The 23,056-nt window shown below is 41.2% G+C and overlaps 1 protein-coding gene across 2 annotated transcripts in view; it reads right to left on the reverse strand.

Annotated features, from left to right (window-relative positions):
* The window catches only part of tpk1 (thiamin pyrophosphokinase 1), a 68,356-nt gene that overhangs the window by 17,770 nt on the left and 27,530 nt on the right, over nucleotides 1-23,056 (reverse strand). For both annotated transcript variants that reach the window (XM_062379520.1, XM_062379521.1), the window contains exons 5-8: nucleotides 22,627-22,699; nucleotides 20,295-20,390; nucleotides 9,948-10,094; nucleotides 4,927-5,035 (exon numbers count right to left, since the gene is read on the reverse strand). In XM_062379520.1, the coding sequence (XP_062235504.1) occupies nucleotides 4,927-5,035; nucleotides 9,948-10,094; nucleotides 20,295-20,390; nucleotides 22,627-22,699 (425 nt within the window). The remainder of the gene's footprint in view (nucleotides 1-4,926; nucleotides 5,036-9,947; nucleotides 10,095-20,294; nucleotides 20,391-22,626; nucleotides 22,700-23,056) is intronic.

Raw genomic sequence — 23,056 nt, forward strand, 5'->3', positions numbered from 1 at the left:
CTAAGCAAACTGGAATGACAAAAAAAAAACGTTTTACTGCAAATTGACTACATTACATTTGAGATTGCGTGCGTGTGTGTGAGTACAAGCTCCCACTTAAAAGCTCCGGAACACTTTCCGTCAGCCTCCGTAATCCTCCTTTCCCTGCTGTGTGTCAGCAGCTTCCAACATCAAATCAACGGCATACCTGCCTCCGAGTCTCTCCACCTCCGATAAGTCATCACGTGGCAACCACTTTTCAACCCTGCTCTCATTTCTCTACCCCAAATCATTTTTTCTCTCAAATTTATTTTTCAGCCGCTCCTTCCGCCGCCAACTCTCCGTTTGTTTCCATTTCTACGGCACCCTTCCTTCATTTCATCTCACCGGACATTCTGCTGTACCATATTCAATGGATACAAGACAAGAGTTTTATCTTCTATTGACTTTATTCTATTTTACTCATATTTTTCATTCATCCATCCATTATCTTTACTTTTATCCTTTTGAGGGTTGCTGACTGATATGTGACGGACAGATGTTTCTTGTTGCCCATGCTGTTGCTCTTTAGATTTAGATTTTGGACACATTAAATACCTCTGAATGTCTACTCTTTGTTTTTGGTGGGTCTCCACGGTGAAGACTGCATTTGTTGATAAAAAACGATGAACGAATATGACGACCAGAGAGCTCTTTCAGGTAGAAAAGAAGACAAGACATCGGCTAAAGAGAACAGGTAATAACAACAAAAACCACAACCCACTGTGAGATGACCACAAGATGCAAACTATTTCTCATATTACAAGAATCGTAAAAAGCCAAATTGGATTTTGAAAAGTACAAGAGATGAACTACGATGGACCTCTGGCAAAGTGATCGAAATTCAAAAGTCTGGAGAAAGACAGGATGTGCTCATGATCCAAAGCATACAAGCTCATTCGTGAACCGTGGCGGTGGGGTCATGTCCTGGACGTGCAGGCCTGCTTCTGGAACAGATTATCATCCATTATTTATGGATGATGCAACTAATGATGGCAGCATCACAATGAGTTCAGAAGTCTCCAGTAACATCTCCTTCCTGCTCATTTACAAAGAAATGGATTCAGTACTTGAGTGGAGGACTCGCAGTAAAACTGTGGACCCTGTATCTTACACCCAGTGCAAAGCAGCGCAAAGCATGACCAAAGTGTTTTTGCTACTTTCACACTCACGCATTTGTCATTTCCCCCATCAGTGATCACGCTGGTTTCATAAAAAATGCACATGCACCCATCTGAGCGCATCAGAGACATGTTGGTTTTAAAATGCAGTGTGCATTGTTTGCAAAGTCGGAAGTAATCGTTGAAGTATATCTCTGTTATTGTGAAGGTATACTATCAAACCACTAATGTGAGCCTCCATAGCGGCGCACACACACACACACACACACACACACACGCACACGCACACGCACACGCCCCCGCACACGCCCCCGCACACGCCCCCGCACACGCCCCCGCACACGCCCCCGCACACACACACACACACACACACACACACACACACACAAATGCACACGCACACACACGAACACCCACTTACGGTCTGTTTCCTCAGGGGCATTTCAGTCTGATGATTAAAGTAACATTCAGTGGGTGCAAAGTACAGTACCACAGTTGCCACAACATCCAGCAGCTATGGGAGGGAAGAGAGCAGGAGTGTGAGGGGGACGGAGACAAGATGAGAGTGAATGCAAATAAGATGGTACAGAAGAAAGTGACAAAGGGAATGAAAGTAAGAAAAGAGAGAGCAAAGCAGCTATTTGAGTGGGAGCAGAGCAGAAGATGCCACGATTCATGCTCTAATCATTTCACTAACAGTAATATACACACTGTCCAAAGCACAGGGCTTCAAAGACATCATATTCTCCCCTGCTGTATTGTTACCTCTACTACACTGCAGTCACTTCATTATTCTATAGAGGTAATAGACCAAGAGATCCGTCAACCTCATTAGAGTTGTGTGTCTCTGAAAACCAGCCCGATTTCAGATCACATCCATGTCCAAGGAGGCAGAAAATGAAACTAAGCAGTGATCAGGAAGTTGCAGTTTGTACCTGCAGCCTCGGTCAGTGCCAAGAAGCTCAACCACACTTGAACATGAAACATTTGGTTGATTATCCTCGTGTTATGGTTTCTACTCAACTGTCGAGAGTCTTTCTCCCCAGTTCCCATGTCCCCATCCCTGATTGCTGATTTAAGCGCATATGAAATGAAGATTAAGACTAAGATTAGGATACATTTATTGGTCCCACACACATGCAAACACACACGACATGCAAATGGGGGAAAATTTGTTCTCTGCTTTTGTCCCTCGAAGGATCTATATACAAACTGCCTGTAGAAGTTTCTGAGTTGATGTTCTGCCGTGTCCTTCAGGATTCGACTGTGCTAAAGTGGGGAAGCCTGAGGGCTTTATAGTCCTTTAAAGAAGGCCAAAAATACATGCATTTTACATGTTACATTTAATTTCTTTCACAAACAATTACTCTCATCTAATTCTAATTTTGCAATAATTCTCCTTTAACTCCATTTCTATTAAATTGGCTTCAGAAATAATTACTGCCCTAAAAGTAATATTTTATTACTAATCAGAATATCTGAAACACAGCATGTTTTCTGGTATATATGCTTGTATGTTACGTAGATATTCACCACTACACACCTACTACTACTTCAGGGAAGTTGAATGGAATTTTGCCTGTGTCGTCATTTCTATACTTTGTATAGGAAATATTGTCATTTACAATTTTGGCGATAAAAAAAAGTATTTAAATATGTCAAATACAAGAGAATAAGTATATGTATACATCACATTATACCACACACAGAACCAGTACCACCACATGTTTTTGTTGTATTCATTCTCCACACCCTAAGAGTGTGCACTGTATGCACTGTAAATATGAAACCCTGTTTTCACGATGAAAAGGAACATTTGCAAATTTGAATATATACGCAACAAAAATCAACAAGGCACCCTCTCACTAGAAGCCGAAGCTTAGCTGTATCAACATACATGTGTACAAAGTCGGATCCAACTTCACAACAGTTAAAATACTTGATATACTAACATAAAAAAAGAGAACACGTGATATAATTAACTTGTGCCAAGGGTGTTTCATCTCATCCCAAACACTACCCTGGAGGAAAAGAACGAAAGGAAAAAACGAAGCTCAATAACTGTCTACTCATAGCAAATTTATGCTCGGGATCAAAACAACATGAATCGTTGCAGAATTTTATTCTTTAAAGCAAGAGTTTAAACAAGCTCGGGATGCAAGTAGGAAGCCTCCTCTGGGCCAGCAAGGCTGTAATGGCTGACAGCCCAAAACTCTTTCTCTATAAGATCATACATTTTTCATCACAGAAACGCTTTGAACCAAAGTGCGGGGGGGGGGATCATTTGACTGGACTTCTTAAGAGTCTTAGTGTCACTCGAGAATGGCACAGTGCTGACTCTGGCTTCCCCGAACGAGAACGAATTTAAACAGTAGGGTAAGACGTACATTATATCACAAGTTGCACTGCTGCCACTCAAGCAAACCATACATGCAGCCATCACAGGTTAGCGAAAATGATTAATATTCAAAAAAATGTTGTTTCATATGCTGGTCTGTCCTCCCGACCCCAGAGGGAAATCATTACCTCCAGCCTTCTAAATATGCATGTGATTAATTATGCATCTTGTTATCATAAGCTAATCTGCATAGGACTCTCATGTATAAAGTCCCTTTCATTACCATGCAGAAGGCCATCTCACAGGTGTGCTGAGTAAATATACCGCACACTGCAGGATGATGAAAAAGAACACACACCCACACACACAAAAAACAAGTTCGTAAACCAGAGTTGAGACGCACTCACGGTGTTCCAACAGGCGCGGACACATGCGGGTGCTCGCTCAAGTGTATAAACTCCTCGCGCACTTACAGACACTACATGTGGACACCCACCAAGAGGCCGACACATTATCTAACCCCTCTGACATAAGGGCCAAGTCTCCCCTCGTCCTTGCGGCAGTTTGGTCCGTGCCAACTCATTAAGAACACAGCTGGCCACAAGGCGGAGTGGGGTGAGACCACAGGGGTCCTCAGATGGGTGTCTGATAGGATTTTCAATGTTCAACATTATACAAGGCTCATTGTGGCATGTATGTTTCTTCAATATGTGAAATTTGTTAAAAATGCAGCGTCACTTGAGTGAAGCAAATTGGGCACGTGGTCACTGCAGTACCTCGTAATGTGTGTTAAAAATTAGGGGATATTTGCATCCGCTGTGGATGCAATTTAAGTTTGTATTACTGGCAGCCAACTGTTGTGCGTGTGTGTGTGTGTGCTTGTGTTTGTGTGTGAGTGTGTAGCAGAAGCATCAACAATCTCTTCTCCTTCACTGTACATCACAGAACATACTGCTGCTCTCGTTATGTATCTCTTGGATTGTATATAAAGATGACTGGTCTCTACTTCATCTCACTAGCCACACTGTTTTACCCAACTTTTGTATCGACAAGTGAAACTAAACTTACCCGGAAAACTTAAATTATGTTGAGAATTACCCAAAATGCAAAAATTTAGTACTTTGACTTTTTGGTTTGGTCCATGTCCTATTCACTAACATGGAGGGGGTGGGACTTATGATCTTTACAGCAGCCAGCAGCGGCGAATGAGATGCTTTAGCCTCACTTTGAGGGAGCAGCCATGTCGTCCATCTATGTTATTTTACTTCTTAAAGTTTAACAAAAAGTTCTTTACAACGTTTCCAGGATCAAAGATGAACCTTCATACTAAATTTATATGTGTTACTTCGACACAAAAGAAAGACTATAGATTCTGTTGATTCTACAAAAAGCAGGAGATTATTGGCTGGGGCATCATTCAACAGCTTGAGCTGAAAAACAGGGACTCACTCAGGTTCCATTTGAGCCCGGTGGTGATTGTTTGGCACGGCCCTCCCACTGGGATGAGGCTGCACCAGTCCCCCTCCAGACCTGTGTTCATTCCAAGTCGGTGGCTGCCCTGTAGACACAACAAGCATGGGAAATAATGAGTATTTGTCTGCATGCTTGTGCATGACAGAATCAATGACAGGAATAAACAATGAGGAGGGAAACAAGTTAAAAGAGAAAGTAAATGTGGAGCAAGACTTAGCTCCTCCACCCGGGGAACAAAGCTCATTAAAATAAATGATTGTCAAAGTTGCAACCGACTTCCACCTACAACCCGCACTTAAGAAGGATACCTTGCCATTTTGAATTATATTATTTTCCCCCCTGTCTGTAGGGAGTCAAAATGTTTTTGTAGTTACACCCCCAAACCATCTAAGCAGTCCTTTCACCTGAAAAGCTGGTTGCACTGTTGTGAAGTTAATAGCTCACTTCAAATAAATGAGATATGCGACAATAGCACATTTTATTTTTTAAGAAAGAAACATTATCTAATAGTTACGAGAAGGAAGGTTGACAAGTGCTCCAAATGTTGCTCAGTGGTGTCTGGGGGATAGAAGTACAAGTGAAGTATTTTTATAAAGTGCTGTACACAGGAAATAAACATGAACACAATTTAAAAATGTCACAGTATCCCTTGGAATAACTAGGTACGAGGTGGTGTCAGACTCTTGAGGCTGAATTATGACACGGCTCTGAATGCGCCGCTTATAATAAAACCTGATGCTGGGTCAAAACAAAAAACAAAAAAAGGTCAAAACGATGTTTCTCTCATTCACATTGAACACAAACAAAGGGAAGAAGAAACAAATTGATATTGTCAGAGCAAATACACACGTTTTCCAATAAGAGGAAAAATGTTGCCAGAACCGCCTAAATTGTGATAATTATGCTTTAGCACTTATCACAGGAGACTCACACTATCATAAAGACAAACACAGACAGCGGCGTCAATTAAGAGTTTGGTATCTTGAAGGGGCGACACGTTTAAAGCAGAGCTGCCTTTACTCGGCTTCCTGGAGCTGCAGGGCCAGAGGGGGGGGGGGAATGATGGGTAATACGATGCTTTGGAGCTTTCCGAAATCAGGAAACATCCCAGAGGTTGTTTTTTCTTCTATATATAAACACAGCCTCTTGGGAAATTGTGTGAGGCAGTGTATAAACACTTTTTGCAGATCAGGAGGAGGCACTGCTGGAAAACTTGTGAATACACGTTTTGCAGGTTAAACGCAAGAGCTACTCTTTTAACTGAAATACTGTGAGACAGAAACTGTAGGTTTAATGGGATATTTAATACATGACACAACAAACAAATTATGTTCTGGTCAGAGGGAAAAAGTTTAAATGTTTAAAAGGTGCTCGGTGATGATATAAGTCTAAAGCAGGGCTTGAGATCAGATAAAACTTTATTAGTCCCGGTACGGGGGAATTTGCCCTGCTACTGAGATAAGGGGATAGTAAAACTAAGAAACTTAGATTTTAAACTTAAAAATTATAAATATGTAAACATGCATAGAAGAAAATATAAAACATAGAAATAATGTTTGCAATGCAAAAAAATATATACAGTGTAGAAATAATATACATTTTAATAAAAAGGGTACTATGGATTAAGCCATGCTTATAATTTTCAATATACATTTTTCAAAATATTCTGTTTTTAACCTGAAGGATATTTCGATGTGACAATTCTACTATTTATTACTGTATTTATTACTTATTCAAATACTACAACTATCTATTGACGAAGAAGACTTGCCAATTGAAATTATTTTTTATACAGCTGCGTAAAAAAGACAAGATGATGTTACAAGGTGAATCGATTTGCAGATGCCATGATGGGGTAACGTGCTTCTGTGCATAGTAGTAATAGAGAATTGAGAATAAGAAACATAAAACTACACTTACATCTAAAATCATTCAGTCCTTGTGAGGCCAAAATAGAGGTGAGACAAATAAGCAGCTCAAAAGAGCTCAGTCAAGTCATTGGATCAAGGTCAGAATTGTGACATTTCCTCAAACCGTGTAAACATTGATATGCGGCGAAGGATAGTCCTTCGCCAAAGGACACAATGTTGTCATAACTCCACTCTGCATTGTCCTATCACTACCAAACTTCTGTCTCCTGATTAGAGTCCAAGCCTGAACAACTCTATGTGTCAATATTTCCTCAATGTCATAGTGCCACCTACTGATTCGCCATGAAACAGGAAGTACTTTGTTAATCCACTCTGCATTGTCCAACCGGCTCCAAACTACTGATCTATGATCACAATCCTGATCTGAACAGCTCCATGTATTAATATTAGTGCAGGGTCATAGCGTCCCCTACTGATCAGTGTGAAAATTAAGTTGTGGGTACATTGTCCAATTGACACAAAATTGCTCACGTTACATCAGAGAGCCTACTTGAACGGATCTATATGTCGGTCATAATAATAGTGATGGCGCCACCTACTGGCAACAGGAAGTAAGCTTTGTTTTATAACTATCATTTGATTTACATAACATTTTCACAGTATGATGTACAATTGATAGCATGGACCGTAATGAGCAATAACCAGGCAAGGATCGACGTCGTGTAACGGACGCAGGAAGTCATCGATCGCTCTCTCCACTGACCGCAACAGGCTTCAACGTGCGGGTGCTCGGGCCCGCCAGTGCTACAACGTAGCCCTAGATTATATATGATTTTTCTCTGATGTGCAGAACAGAAGAAATTAATTCCAAAAAAACATGTAAATACTTGAGTTAGATTTGTTTTCTTTTCTGTTATTTTACATTTTTCACTGCAGTACAGACCAGAGTTTAATACTTGAATGTCCCCATGTTGCTAACTACCTCCAGTGCAGCAGGAGTTGGATTGAGGGGACGTACCTCAGGTATCACACTTTATCATTTAAATCAGCTCTTACGTTTCACTGCTCAAAAGGGCATGAGGTAAACAAGCCTGTAGATTGAACCGGGAGTGTGTGTTTGTGCTTATAGTTTGTTTTATGGCGTGGATTGGGCTGACACAGCGCTGTGTGGTGTTTGTCCCACACCACAGCTTTTCTTAGGTGTCCTCCGGGGACGGGTCGGCTTGGTCCTCCGAGCGGGTCTCAACGGAGCAGACAGGAAGGGAAAGACAAACTAAGCAGACAAATTCAGAGCAAGTTTTGTCTTTTTCTTTTAAATCAAACCCGAAATGAGTAAATTTAGCATCACTTTGGGACCGAGGCAGATTAAGACATGTAGGGACTTTGAATAAACAAGCCTGCAGTCCTCTTCAGTGTCCCTGATTTAATAAAAGACATGATAATTATACAATGCCCTGAGCAAGCTATAGAAAAAACAATCCTTCTACATATGTTCCGGAGATAGTACAAAAACACTCTGATGCTTTGTATGGAAAAAATAACTCAGATCACATAAAAGTCACAGACGAGTTTTGATAAATTAAAGAACAAAGAAGTAGATCTGACTTATTTTTTTAAATAAAGTCATGTAATGACATATTGAATTAATAAGCCTAACACTACCCTTTAAGACTACATACATTTTTTCAGGTGACTTCATTTGCAAAATGTACCTGATTTAGATCTAGTCTTAATTTGATCGTTGTGCAGGTAAGTGTTTGTATAGAACATGAAAATCTATACATGCACTGATTGATTCACCAAATCCCGAAGCTGAGCACATAACAAAGCCCTGATTGCACGGAGTGTGGGTGGTGAGGATATTTGGCAAAAGTTGTAAACACCTCCGTTACAGATGTTAAGTTGAACGAGTCGAACGGGGCCTCGCGAAGGTTGCCTTCACCTTCATGTACAGGCGTCTGCGTTCATCAGTTGCTGGCGAATTGGAGCCGCGTTGACAAACGAGCTTAATTTACCCTCGCTGAAGTAAGATTAATTGGAGGTGTCGAGGTATGAAGCAGCAAATGACAACACGCCTTCGGAATAATGACAAGACGTGGGGAGGGAGTGCACGCGGGAAGAAGTTCACGTGCTCACTTAAATGCATTACGAGGGTGCCATCGGAACGTGAGACAGTTAGCTGCTCGCCCTGACACAATCTCACAAATAAACAACATGGAGGGGGGGGGATGGGGGGGGGGGGTCGGGGGAGAGAGAAGGGGAGGTTAAAACAAGAGCCGTGTATTTCCCAAAAGGAGGCTGCTCGGCCCACTTGTAAATTCAATCAACTGAGGAGCATGAGAAAGTGGCTGGCATCGAGGAAAAACAATTTGGGAGCAAAAGAGACTCTCTCTCTCTCTCTCTCTTTCTCTCATGCAAAACAGCAAATTGGGGCACCATAAGAGCAGAGGAGTGAGTGAGTGAGTGTGTGTGTGTGTGTGTGTGTGTGTCTATATGTGTGTGTGAGTGTTTGAAGTGATTACTTAACAAAGAAACAAAGTGTTCAATACTTCAATCAAGGTGGAAGCAGAACAAGGAAAAGAACAGTTTTGAGAGAGAACAGAAAGTGAAGGGAAGCACTGGGAGAGGAGTGATAGAAGTGGTGGGAGACGTTGGAGCAGGAGATCAGCGTGTGTCTGTCTGTGTGTGTAGTTTTTTTGCATATGCAAGTCGTTGCACAGACATATGTCCACTTTAGGATTCAGGCAAAGAGAAATACTGGGAATGAGAAGCAACAACCAGTCAGAGTGAGGAGTCTGAGTTATTTGTTGTGTTACACTATACCTGTAAAAATAGCTACCTGGCTTTGTCGTTCAAAGGGGAGTAAATCAAATGAAGTCAAGAAGGGCACTCACTAGAGGCCCACCAGTCCCCTTGTGAAACCACATTTTAACCCAATGTCCAGATATTTATTTGGTTCTGCACCAGGTAAATAACAAGTAGACAGAGAGTCAGACAGACAGACAAATAAACAAGCACTCGGTGGAGGTGAAAGTAGACAGAATAAAAACATTGCAGAGTGGGAATTCAACTCCGACTTGAAGGCTATGTGCTCTCACTAGTCTTGTTTGTTTGTGATACACTCACAGGTCGGAGTAGATGTGCGAGGCTCGTCCCCTGTATGATCAACACGGGCAGCTGTGTCATGGACAGAGCGTGGTGGAGCGTCTCGACAGATGCCATGGTCTGGTCAAACCTGCCCGCCAGACCGCCCAGGGTCACTATAGCATCCACCTGGAAAGACAAGCAGAGTTTAATAAGTAACAGAATGAAATGTCATGGCTTGATGTAGTGGGTTTGTTTTTCTGGCAGCATTCTGCCGAGGTGACAGGGGAAGACGCTTTCTTTTTTCAGCTCGTGGAAAAAGTGATTTAGCTGGCTGCAGGAGGAGGAGGAATGAGCGATAAATAAATAAAAACAAAGTGACATTTTTTCTCCTGCAGTTGCACTCAAATCAACACATTTTGAGACACGATTTCACTGATTGCATGATTGAAACCATTATCTCGGGGAACATCATTCCTGTATCAGAAAATATTACGGATTTATAAATAGATGGATAGTGCAAAACATGGAGAAAGTCAGACTACCTGTGAATCTGAATTTAACAATGTTTTGAATCACAATACAAATCTTTACGGTATTACTCAGTCAACATGCACAAAGCAACAGTTTGGCACATATTTTCTTCAACAGGGGCTGGGTCCTATGGCTTCATGTCGCCTACATCCAGTCCTTTTAAAGACAAAACAAAAACTGTGAGCAATGGCTACAGACCAATATATTCAATAAATCTAAGACTTGATGGAAGAGCATTGACTGAATACATCTTCGAGAAATTTGAATCACTTGTGAATTATTTCGATGAAAGAATCATCTAGTGTACGAAGGCCTTAAGATTGGGGATGTTCTTTATTAAGACAAAAAACAATGACGAATGATCCATTTAACAAGTATCTGTGTTAATGACCAAAAGCTCTGTGCTACGAGGTCCACTGTGGCCCATAAACCACTAAAACCACACCAGTAAGCCACACTATTTCAGTGGATGGCTGTTTCCTTTGTTACAGGACCATGAAGACAGGCATCTTTGTTTATTATCAGTCAATCCTACATACTGTTAACCCTACTGGTGCCCTTTGATATTCTCAAGAAGAAACTAATCTGCAGCTGAAAATCTATAGTGTTTTATAGTACATAGTGCTGGAGTTAAACATGGATATTGGTAACATGGCTTTCCATCTTCAACTGGAAGTAATAAAGTTCAGTGCCACAAACACCCTAAGGAATTATCAAGAGATGGAAAAATGCTTTAAAAGCCTTGGTCTTATTGTCGAAAATACCACCAACAGTTTATGAGGAAACAATAACAAACAAGCAGCACAACAAATCCCATTTGGGCCATTAGGGCTGTGAACATAGAGCTAACAGAACGAAACACAATGGAAGGACGCGCATACATAATTAGTGACCAAACAGTGAATTCAGGCCTCTACACTGAGGGTTAACAGCAGCATCTTAAATTAAGAGGTGAACGTGTTAACAGCGAATAAGTGGATTTGCTAAAGAACTAATAGAATTCCCTGCAACCTCAGGAGCCCAAAAAGGTTTCTTTTCATAAACTTCGAGCCAGCAGTTTATCCAAGTATAATATTTACAGCTCTCAGCAGTTACATCCTTTTACGAAGTCCCCGAGCAGTCAGGCACCGCTGCTGACAGCTTTAAAAACCCAGCAGAGTCTAAAGGGCAGAGGCGCTGTCACAGGCTGACAGCCGACAGTCACGGCGGCACAGAAGATCAACTAAATGCTCCCCGTCACACTCGCTGCACTTCGGTGTTTCCACTTGATCCATTCACTGTAAACAAATAAACAGGAGGTGGGAGGTAAAATTATTTTCTATTGCGTTTGCTGATGTTTACGATGGCCTGGGCCGCAGCTTATAACACCGGGGGGGAAAGCAGCCAATTAGGAGTATTTTACTGCTCTGATTAAAAATGAAAACGTTATACTCTTTCCACAATAGCTCCGGATCAGTCCCATCATACTGACTAAATTAATTTGCTACAATAACAGATGTGTGACAATTTTCTATTCTTGCATATACTGTAAGGGATATGCACACATTTTAAACTACAGCACGAGAACGCATCGCTTTTAAAAGCATCTGACAAGAAAACAGACCAAACTGGATTGTGGTGTAACTCGCATCCTGCCTCAGGAGAAAAAGTTCAAGCAAAACCAAGAGGTTTGAGGTTATTTCAACATCTGGCTCACACCCCCATTTGCAGAGGCATCGCAGACACTGTAAACAGCCAAAATTAGTAAACAAACTCCCCTCTGTGAGAGAGAGAGAGAGAGAGAGACAGAGAGAGAGAGAGAGAGAGAGAGAGAGAGACACTGTAATAAAAAGAAAATGATAAAAAAGTGAAACTCACCGCATTTATCTACATGCACAAGTTGCTCAAAACAGGTTTAAACAGTTTCTCATTTCTACAAATTCATGAGCTTACGACATATAATATTCATAGATTTATAATCTACATGCACAAGTTGCTCAAAACAGGTTTAAACAAACATTAATATTTCCAATCTGAACCAGGTCTTGCAGGTTGGTGTAATTCTTTTGGGGGGTTTGTCACATCTGAAAGTCTGGACCACGGTTTGTGTCTTTGTCACATTGTTTACATCTTTTTGATCTTTTTCGATTTGGTTTCACATTGTGATTTAAGGAAAGCACTTTAAATGTTTCTAAGGCGTACGTCCTCTCATCATCGCTTCTTTGGGCTGCATTGTTGTTGTCTTGATTGTTACAATTTCTAAATGGCCGCTTCTCTGCTGTCTGCGTGTCAAGTCAACAGGTAAAGAGTTTTTCTGTTTCAATGAAGAAAATGGATAACCCTGTTTATTTCGTTGATTTCTTTGCCACTGTAACATTGTTATGGTTTTACTACCAGCATCACCATCTTCAGTCTCAGTTCTCCACACTAGGTTGAATACACTTATTGAACGTCCTCATCGTTATATATTCATTATATCATCGAAGGCAAAGATGACATCGAATCTTACAAGCTGCTTCCTGCTTCTTTTTTTTCTACTATTGCTAAATGCTGTCTCGACTTCCTGCCATTGGTTCATAAGTCTTAACTATCCACTTTCGAATTTCCACTGTGACCGAGACCACCTCTTTTGGTCGAGGCATCCTTCATACCTGTTATGTTGGTTTGGACTGCACTAATCCAACCAACAGGGTGAGAAAGCCCCTCTAGCATTCACAAAAATCCAATAATAAGACATTCTTTCTCAGCACATTAATACTGTGTGTATTTTGTACTCTGCCTAAAGTCCATTTAAATGGGTGGAAAAACCTTCTGTAATTACTTAAAAAAACTTCCCTTGAACAGATACATTTAGAGCCTTAATAATCCATCAGCGTGGGTCTATTATGTTGCATCGATCTATGACAGAAAGAAGAAAATACTTTTTGGTATGTTATTTTTCAAACATGAAACAATTGATTATTTTATCCTTTAATTTCTAGCTCTTATCTACACTAGACATAGCTCCTTTGTCCATCCATCAAACAATCCTACAAATTAAACTCTGATATCTGTCCCGCTTTCCCCAAAAAATAGTTTTTTTACAGACGAGGGGAAAGATAAAGGATTGGGGGTTGGGGGGTCAAATCACGGCAAGTCACCAAAACCAGGCAGAAAAAGCTCTGAGAATGGAAAGAATGCTGAGAGAGTAAAAGAAGCAATGACTACAGACAACCAGGATGTATCGACGTCCGATGACACACTCGCTCGATCAATCTTCCGCTCTCCATCAAAACTTCTGTTGTGTCTGCTACGCATATCAAAGTCTATATAACTGCTTCAACTTTTATTTGTTCCTTTTTCACGTCTGTTTACTTAAAAAAGCATGGCAAGGACAATGTCGGGGCCGAATGGAGGGAATTTAACGTGTCCTGTCTCCTGATTGGCTGCACTGGGTGTGGTGGGGGGGGGGAACCAGAGCGAGCAACATTCACTCGGAGATCAACACAAAAACACGACACGTTTCTTTGGGCACGATGAACAGAGAAGCAGATAAAGAGAGAGGAGGATTAAAACAGTAGCGCTGCTTGTGCCTGCAGAAGTGAAGCGAGGAGAGAGGCTAAAGAGGAGACACTCATACCGCCAGGCAGAGTGGGTACACACTTGCAGTACAGTGCATGCACACATTTCAACAAGTACATACTCAAACATATGTAAACATGCGGGGACGGTATGCACACAAACACACGCTGAGACGTAAACATGCAAACATACTGTACATCTACAAATATACAGTGCAATATATGTATACACAACAAACACATACACACTCACACACTTCAATCCTCTCACACCATACTTTGGTCCTAGCAAAATGCTCAGTATACTGCATTCTGTCCCTCTGTTATTATTTCATTTAATTCCTTTAAACAGGCAATAGAAATAATTGAAGGTGGGCAGGAGCGAGCACGGCATGATGTTAAATAATTAGGTTAAGTCGTGCTTCCAGCCCATTGTACTACACAGGCTCCCACATTGTTGATGTCAAGCACATCTAATGCATTTGCCAAAAACAATAGAGGCAATTCCTGAGACTCCAAAGGGTGCAGGTCTCTTGGAAAGAGGCAAACATGGCCGCCTGTACAGATATACCAGTTTCAGTCATTAGGAATCTGGCCACGTTTGTGCCACGGTTGTGTAACAGGGGTGTCAGGTTCCCGATGAAATGTCCTGCTGTCCTTGCTGTGATTATTTTGGTGTGATGGACATCAAGATTTGACATTCCAGCAAAGGCAGATGAATTTTGCTCAAGTAACATAGAAGCGACCTGCATTGTGCTGACAGGCTGAACGCCAATCAATAGGCTCTGAGGGCATTCGGACAGAGATGGAGTTTGTCAATAATATACTGTAATGCATGAGTATGAGATAGGGGACAAACTATGTTGTACAGTTATAGATACCTGCTGCTTGCTTCAATTGGGGAGGTAAACAGAAGTGACCACATAAATCATGGGTGGCCACAGCTACTTCAATCCACAAGAAGTCCACTTCTTTCCTGCAGACCTTATTTTATTTTTAAGGGTCCTCAGGGCCACAACTAGCTCTGTTTCTTAGTCTTTATACTCTAATATTACTATATCTTACTCTTAATATTAAAATGGCCTTTGACCAGTGGGATTGACCGCAAACTGAACCACTCCAGTCCTAAAAACCCAGTCCCTCTAAAGTTTCCAAAGACACATTGAAATAAATTAACCGAATAGGATGTGTGGACCTTTTTTTAAATCAAAGAGAGAAGTCTTTCAAAACTAACTAATATTAAGCTAGTGTGATATAGGACTTGCTAGAATTGTCCTTTCGATCAACTGCCACCCGACGCCTCATATGGAGGCTAAATTCCTCTTTATTACTTGACAATTAACCTTGTGATCACATATAATGAATATCGACTGATCACTCCCTAAAAAATGTATACAAATAAAATGCTGTTTCTCCTTCAGGGCTTTTGGAAATAATGATTTCTTATCATACAGTTAAACAACAATGGACACAACTCAAGAGTTAATTAACCTGGACCCCAAGACAGAGTTTATTTTGATTTCCACTGCAGAAAGAAAAACAACTGTTGCTCCATGCATGTCAAAAATAATGCAAGTCTGCGTTACATGTTAGATCCCAAATTGTGGGACACTTTGCCTTTCTGTATAATTTAGAAGCCCCTAAAGGGACATATTTCCCTATATTTTTCTTACTAACTTTGAAATTCTTTCTATTAGTACAAATCCTTCAAACTGGAAGAATTGGTAAGCTCTATTCAAAGGATTTCCACAGGCGTTTTGTTTCCGAGCGTCAATCTCACTTTTATTTAAACCCAGCAAGGAGCCCACAAAGTCTGCTTCCTATCAACCTTTTTCACATTTAAAAGCAGCTAGTACAATACCAGCAAGCATGCCGTGCAGACAATGTTTCGGTGAACATTATTTCAGAGGATCAGTCGAGCATCACAGAGAGTTATCTTTCTTTTTCTAATAAACGTCAGCTCCTAAATATTATTTATAACATATTCCCCTTAAGCGCTAAAGAGGTTGTTATACTCATTAGCTGGAAAACGCATTCAAAAGGGTGGAAAGGGGATCTTTATGTGCTGCATTGAAAAAATGTTCTCCTCTTTTTAGTCGGCAGATTCCAATGGGTACAAATTCATGTTTAGCCCTGACTTATTTATCCATTTATGTGCTAGCATCTTTCTCGTACCAATATTTTTTAGTCAGTTGACAGCTTGATTTCATCCTTTATATGCAGGAGCTGCACTCCACACATAAATGAGACTTTTATTCAGAGAAGTATGCCAAAGGGGGGACCAAGCTCTTCCAAATGTATGTCTAAAAGATTAATATTGGCTACACCATCCAGGTAAAAGCTGGTGTGCTGGTGTACGGAGGCTGACTCTTTTTCATTTTAAACTTTTCCTCCCAAGAAGATGATAAATGTGATCTCTGTGAACGCACAGTCTCCAGTTGACCCTAACACACATGTTTTGGTCTTAAACTGATATGTTTCTGAAATTATCTCTCACATCATCGGGCTGGAGGTATGCCTGTTGTAGGGATAGTTATTTCTATTTGTGGAGTGCCCGACCCAGCGGAGAGATTCACATCGAGGTAACTAAACATTATTGCTTTCAGTTCTCTCCATCCTCCTCCATCCAACAGGATATTACTTGTTTGGCGGACCCGTCCACGTCCCCGATAGAGGACGAGTGACAAAGACGAGGATGTTACAATTATTTTTACTTCAGATTTCTTTCTCTCTAGCCCATTTAATTGTGATCTATTTATTCATCTTTTATTTTTATTGTACAGTTGTTACAACTGTCGTTATTGTTATTTTTTTATTATTTTGTTCCCTTAGATTAAAATGTCTTTTGCATTATTAATGGTTGAAGGTCAGTTGGGAGAGAAGCGAGGGGAAATTAGAGGGACAATGATTTTCTTTCGTTGTAACTGTATGCTTTTGCTTACTTAATGTACCCCCTAATAAAAAACAAGTATAAACAACGTTTTATACTATATGCATATTCACAAAGTTTTGAAAGGAGCAAATGCTGCAAAGAAAAGAGGAAATTAACACTAACAGGCCACACTAACTGGTCGCTGGGCTACAATCACTTGCAGGGACACAGGCAGACAAACACCGGTTCAGAGGCAAGGTAAATATTAGCCAGGCTGAGGGGAAACAAAGGCCCATGGAAGGAAAGGACAAAAGTATCATCTCTAAGAGCCTGACATCAGCAAACTGAGTGACAGGTATGGCAACACTCGTGCAAACATGATTACGAGCATGTTTGTGTGTCTGTTAGCGTCTTCTCCGTGGTCTTCCATCAGCTTCGAGCTGTGAAGTGATTGGGGCACTCGGCAGTGATTGGAGCGGCACCCAGCACGCTACTTAAAAGTCCTAATAATGCAGAAAATAGAGACGGAAAAAGAAGCAAAACGAGAGGGGGAAAAGAGATAGAAAGACAAAAACGATTTCCTCTGATTTCCCATGACGCTACTCAACTTGACAATGGCTGTTGTTAAAATGATTGAAATTGAAAAAATACAGTTAATTATATGTCCGTGATGTGGATTCTGGCAGTAGAAACTGAGACAATATCGGGATCTGATCGCTGTGTGTGTCTGGCTCTGCAGCAGCTGACTGGGTTCCTGGCTTTGCTCTGGCTGGCAGCTCATTCTGGCATTTTAGAGATCAGGTTATTAGGAAAAATGCTTTACACTTAAAATAGCAACAAAAATCAAGTATTTCATTTAAAGACACAATTACAGGTTGAGTTCTGTGTGTGGGTGTACACGTTACTAATTGTATTCCTGTGATATTACACTTACTTCTTCAGGAAATGTTGATTTCCTAGCAACAAACTGTTTGATATGCACACACCCACACACATTCACACTTGAGATCTGCCCGCAGTCAACCGCAGTCCAACACAATTGACCTATGAGCAGCTCATCCTAAGTAGCTCAGGACGAGAATCCTTTGGAGGCCAAGGGAGAGGAGAGCTTTGCTTATTAATTATACCCAATGTTAAATGTTCTTCTACTTATTTTACTGGTGGTAACTTTTTTTTAACTAGTTTTCCGACATTCATATGATCAATAACAACCGCACTAAAGTATTAGTCAAGATTTTGGACTGATATGATATCTAGTATGTCTGCTGTTTATGACCTTGAGTCAGAACTATTGGCAAGCTCAGTTTCTTTGCTTTTGTTCTACATTGAGTTGAAGATCAAGAGATGAATGAAGTTATTAATTCAATTATTTCATCTTCTTTTTCCTGTGATTACATCTACATGTGTTAAACACCTCACAACATGGCACCTCGTTTGCATATTTCGAGGGAGGAAAAATACTTGAACTTGTGACTGACAGATGTTTACCCAGATGTTGCCTTTTAGATTGACTGTTTAATCATTCAACTGAATATTTTCTCTTTGTTTTCTTCTTTGGTTTCACCTGTGAAGAAAGAATCTATTGCAGGAAGGACAAAGTGATATAGAGAGCAGGGAGCTCAGTGTTCGGAGAAAAGCAGGCCATTTGGAATCAGAGAAAAAGAAGAAATCGATCAGAGCCATTACACAAACATTGGACACAGCCAAAACGACAATTTGGAATGTCCAGAAAGAGAAAGAAACTCCTGCGGTACTGAGAGAACTGACATTGAGCGGGTCAGTTTAGGACAACAACAACAGGTGTTGACAGAAACATTGTGAGAGCTGTGAAGAAAAAACACCAAAACGATAGTCAGTGACATCACCATCAATCTCTGCAGTGGTGAAGGTAGAACACTCCAAAGTTCGAAGACGACACTTGGATCCGAAATGAAGACGCCACGATATGCAAACATCTCAGAAGAGTCAGAATCGCGAGGCCTGATTGAAATTTGCTTTCGAAAGCAACAAGACGAGCTGAAAAAAGTTCCGGACTGAGAGATCAAACGAAGATTAACCGCAGAGGAGATGGGCTCATGAGCCAAATCATACGAGCTCACGTTGGAAGTGGTGTCAAGGTTTGGGCTTGCATGTCTGCTGCAGGAACAGGCGCCCTAATCTTTATTGATGATGTAACGTAAGATGGCAGCGGCAGAAAGAATCCGGAGCTCTCCAGAAACACTTTATCTGCCAGTATCAAAGGGAATTGGGGTGACCCGAAGACACACTGCTAACACGACAAGGGACTTCATCAAGGGGAGAAAGGTTTTAGGCCAAAGTGCATTCCTAGTCCTTAATGCAGAGGAGACTGAAGAAAGAAAACCCCATGTAACAAACAAGAGCTGAAAAAAGGCTGCAGCATAAGGCTGGAAAAGTATCACAAATGAAGCATAGTGATGTCACTGGGTCGCTGGCGTGATGCAGTATTGCAAATAAGAATTATGCAACCAAATATTAAATGTCATCTACCTAAAGTTACTTTAAAGCTGCTCTCAGACGTATGCACTGACAAAAAGTGACATTTGACTGAAATTTACCAGAGGGCATTCGCAAATTTCCAGAAAATGTCAGAGCGAGGCCATGAGGGAATACAGCAGGAAAATGTCAAGCAGATTCCCAGCAAGTTAGTGGGCATGTCAATGACGTTTCAAACACAACTCGAAGACGGCCAAAGACGAGGTCATCGTACAGAGGCAACAAGATCAAGAGGATTTCTCTTACTGCAGCAGGATTTATACGTCATATCCTGCTTCCTGATGCACTACCCAGTATGTTAGTGTGAACACGTCTGACATGGAGAGTCTGGAATTTATGTCCAGACCTGATTTTGGATTTCATGTCTGAAAAGACTACATCTATTTCCTTCATTTGATTCCTTTTGTCCTTTCTTTGTTTGAAACAACTCGATCTAAATAACAGGAAATGAGGAAGAAATTTGGACCTATTGTTCAAATACCCAATCTTCAGGAGCCTTGTCGTTAGTTCTGGAGGTGACTGTAGCTTAGCTTCGCATAAATAATGGCAACAAGTGTCAGCCCCACTCTGGCCAAAGTTAAAAACCTAATCCGCCAACCAGTACCTACAATTTCAACCTCATAAAACCACTTAGTTTTTTTGTAAGGATCAACCCAACTACATATAACCTTAATTAGTGAACTCAAGACGACCTGATATGCAGATGTTGTCACGTTTACATAGTGCCAGGTTGGATGTTTTCCACAGTTTTCACAGTAAGCTCGAAGAATATTATCTGTCTCCCCAACTCTTGGCAAGAGATAAGTGAATAAGTGCATTTCCCAAAGAAATGTCAAACTATTCCTTTGGCTATGAAAATGACAGCCCTAATTTAAAATCCTGCGGAATTGAATCCGTCAGAGTGTGTCTTGGTGTGCAGCAGGTGTTTACCTGTAACCGTCTTGTCTGAATCTCCTCCAGCATGATTGCCAGACACTTGGTGAAGTCTGTTAGATCCTGGTCGGCTGTTTCTATCAGCTTGCACCCCTACGCACAATGAAGAAGCACGGAAACAAACAAAGTTAACAAAACACAATCGGATGTACACATACACACATATCAAAACACACACAAAAAACCCAGGCAGAGATAAGGGATAGGGGGATAACAGAGTATGGAAAAACTGAGAGAGAGAGAGAGAGAGAGAGAGAGAGAGAGAGAGAGAGAGAGAGATAGAAAGATGGAGAGAGAGAGAGAGAGGTATAAATCAGTGTTTTAGTGTTGTCTGGCTGTCTGCGGGCTGTGTTGCTGAATAATGTAGAGGTTCCAGTCAGTGGCCCTAAAATACAGCATCCAGGTAAACAACCAGGCCTTGACTCTCTCTCCTCTGTCTCAGAACACTGTCACTTTCCTTCTAAAACACACCACCATCCCTATTTCACAAGGCGCACACACACACACACACACACAAACACACTCACACACACACAGAGTGTACAATCAGTTCACAGAAACTTGTTCTCCGTGCTCTGTTTAATCCCATCCATCCTCCCGTGCCTCCCCTCCTCATCCCCACATCTCTGCCACCCCTTGTCTCTCCCTCCCTTGCGGATGCTTTTTCTGATCTCTTCCTTCCACTTATGCAGAAATTATTCACCGTTTCTAACAAATCTCTAAAGGAACGCCTCAAACTTTCACATTGTTCTGCTCCTAAAGCATTACCATAACGGCCTGTTCTGTCTCCACGGTAAAAGGCATAACTCTTTTTTTTGTTTTTTTTTTAAGCAACCTGTCTGATGTGTGTGAAAAGGGGCTGATATTACAGGTAGCCTCAGAGAGAGGCTGTGCATTTTAAACTGCATACATCAATGGGGGTCTGATCACAGTAACACAGTACAAATATCAGACACTACATTGTCTTTCTGGTAAGTGTGTGTGTGTGTGTGTGTGTGTGTGTGTGTGTGTGTGTGACACCTTACCCTGTATTTATTATTTATTGAAAAAGCTTCACCCCCCTTCCTGTGGTCTAGTTTGACAGGTTGCTCGTTATAAACAACGGGCAGTCCACTTGATAGAAGAACTTTCATTTTATTTTCATGACCTCTGAGAGTTTGGTTGTGAACAATTCTCCTGCACAGCTTTGGGGACACAAGGAGCCGAGACTGTGATGTCATCAGGAGCCGAGACTGTGATGTCATCAGGAGCCGAGACTGTGATGTCATCAGGAGCCTCGGGCGGCGGCTCTGGCGTCGACCTTGAGTGTGTATCTTCAATTTGGTGGAAATGTGTAGCAGACACTACCAATACATAATTCACCAAAGCTTGTTTTTGGGCATGGATGTGGCAAAGAAAACTCTGGCTGTGAAACAACAAACTTTTGACAAAATGGCATCTCTGCAACAACATCTGTTGTTTTGGGTTTGTACCCTCACGGTTGAATGCACTTATTGTAAGTCGCTTTGGGTACAAGCGTCAACTAAATGAAACGTAATCTGTTTTAACACCTCATTGCATTTCACCACAGCTCCTCAAAGCAGCGAGTGAGAGTGCAAAACATCTCAACATCAACAGAGTCTTATAACTTATACAATATGTCACACTTATGCCAGCTTTGGTGAATTATGCTCTTAGTAGTAGTGTCTGCTACACTAGTACTGTATATTATGTTTATTGCATGTACATTTGGTACAAACAATTAATTTATCTTGGAAAAATACTAACTCCTGTGATTTGTGTCTAATCACCACGTCTTGCAGCCATCTGCAGGACTTTCAATATATTTGTTTATTGACTGTCTTATGAATCTGTTAATAGCATTATTTTGATTGATCTGTCTTTTTTAACTTATCCTTTATGCCTTTTACTTAAATTCTAACATTGTACATGTTATCTTTTACCCATGCTTGTGATACTTTCCTTTACCATGATTGTAAAGCACTTTGGGTCCGCTCCAGATATTTGTTTTTACAAGGTAGCTGCTTTGTGCATTCAATTCTGAAGTTTCAATTTTGGTTTCCTGCTTAGAATCAAAGTCAAAAGACATGTAACACAGTTATTCCGTCAACTTTCGACCCATTCAATTCACCAAGCGACCACACGTAGGCGTCCCAGCACCCAGGTTGTTCCTACAGAAATAGTATAAAGTTCTTATTTCCAAACTTGTCTCAAGTCCTACTGCTTTTTGTTTGTGTGTTAGTACATATGAGGGATTACATGTCAGTGAGATCCTTGAGTTCTGAGAGAGAGCGAGAGAGAGAGTGTGAAAGTTGTGTCTCCCACTCACCTTGTCCGCATAGAAAGCTTTGACCTTGGCAGTAATGGAATCAAAATCCCCACTGATATAGTCGGGGAGGAAGCTGGATGTAAGGATAGACAGTGAGGGTGAGTGGCAGAGGGAGAGGGTTAAGATTGCAAGAAAGACAGAGAGAGACAGAGCGTAAGGGCAGAGATGGAAGAGAGGAGGAGAGAGACGACATCGGACATATATCAGCTCTTTGAACTGTGCAACAAGGGAGGGGGTGTGACACCGCCGGGGAAGAAGAAGAGACATGGAGACTGACAGGGTGATTCTCTGGGCAGGGAGCCTGGCCCGGAGTCCCTCGATCGCTCACTCGCTCTCTTGCTCTCCTGTTCGATCACTCAATCACTCTCTCTCTCTCTTTCTCTCTCTATCTTAAATCGAATCTAAAACAAATCAAAAAAATTAAAATCCA

Source organism: Platichthys flesus, chromosome 21 (genome assembly GCF_949316205.1).
Source record: "Platichthys flesus chromosome 21, fPlaFle2.1, whole genome shotgun sequence".
Taxonomy (NCBI): domain Eukaryota; kingdom Metazoa; phylum Chordata; class Actinopteri; order Pleuronectiformes; family Pleuronectidae; genus Platichthys; species Platichthys flesus.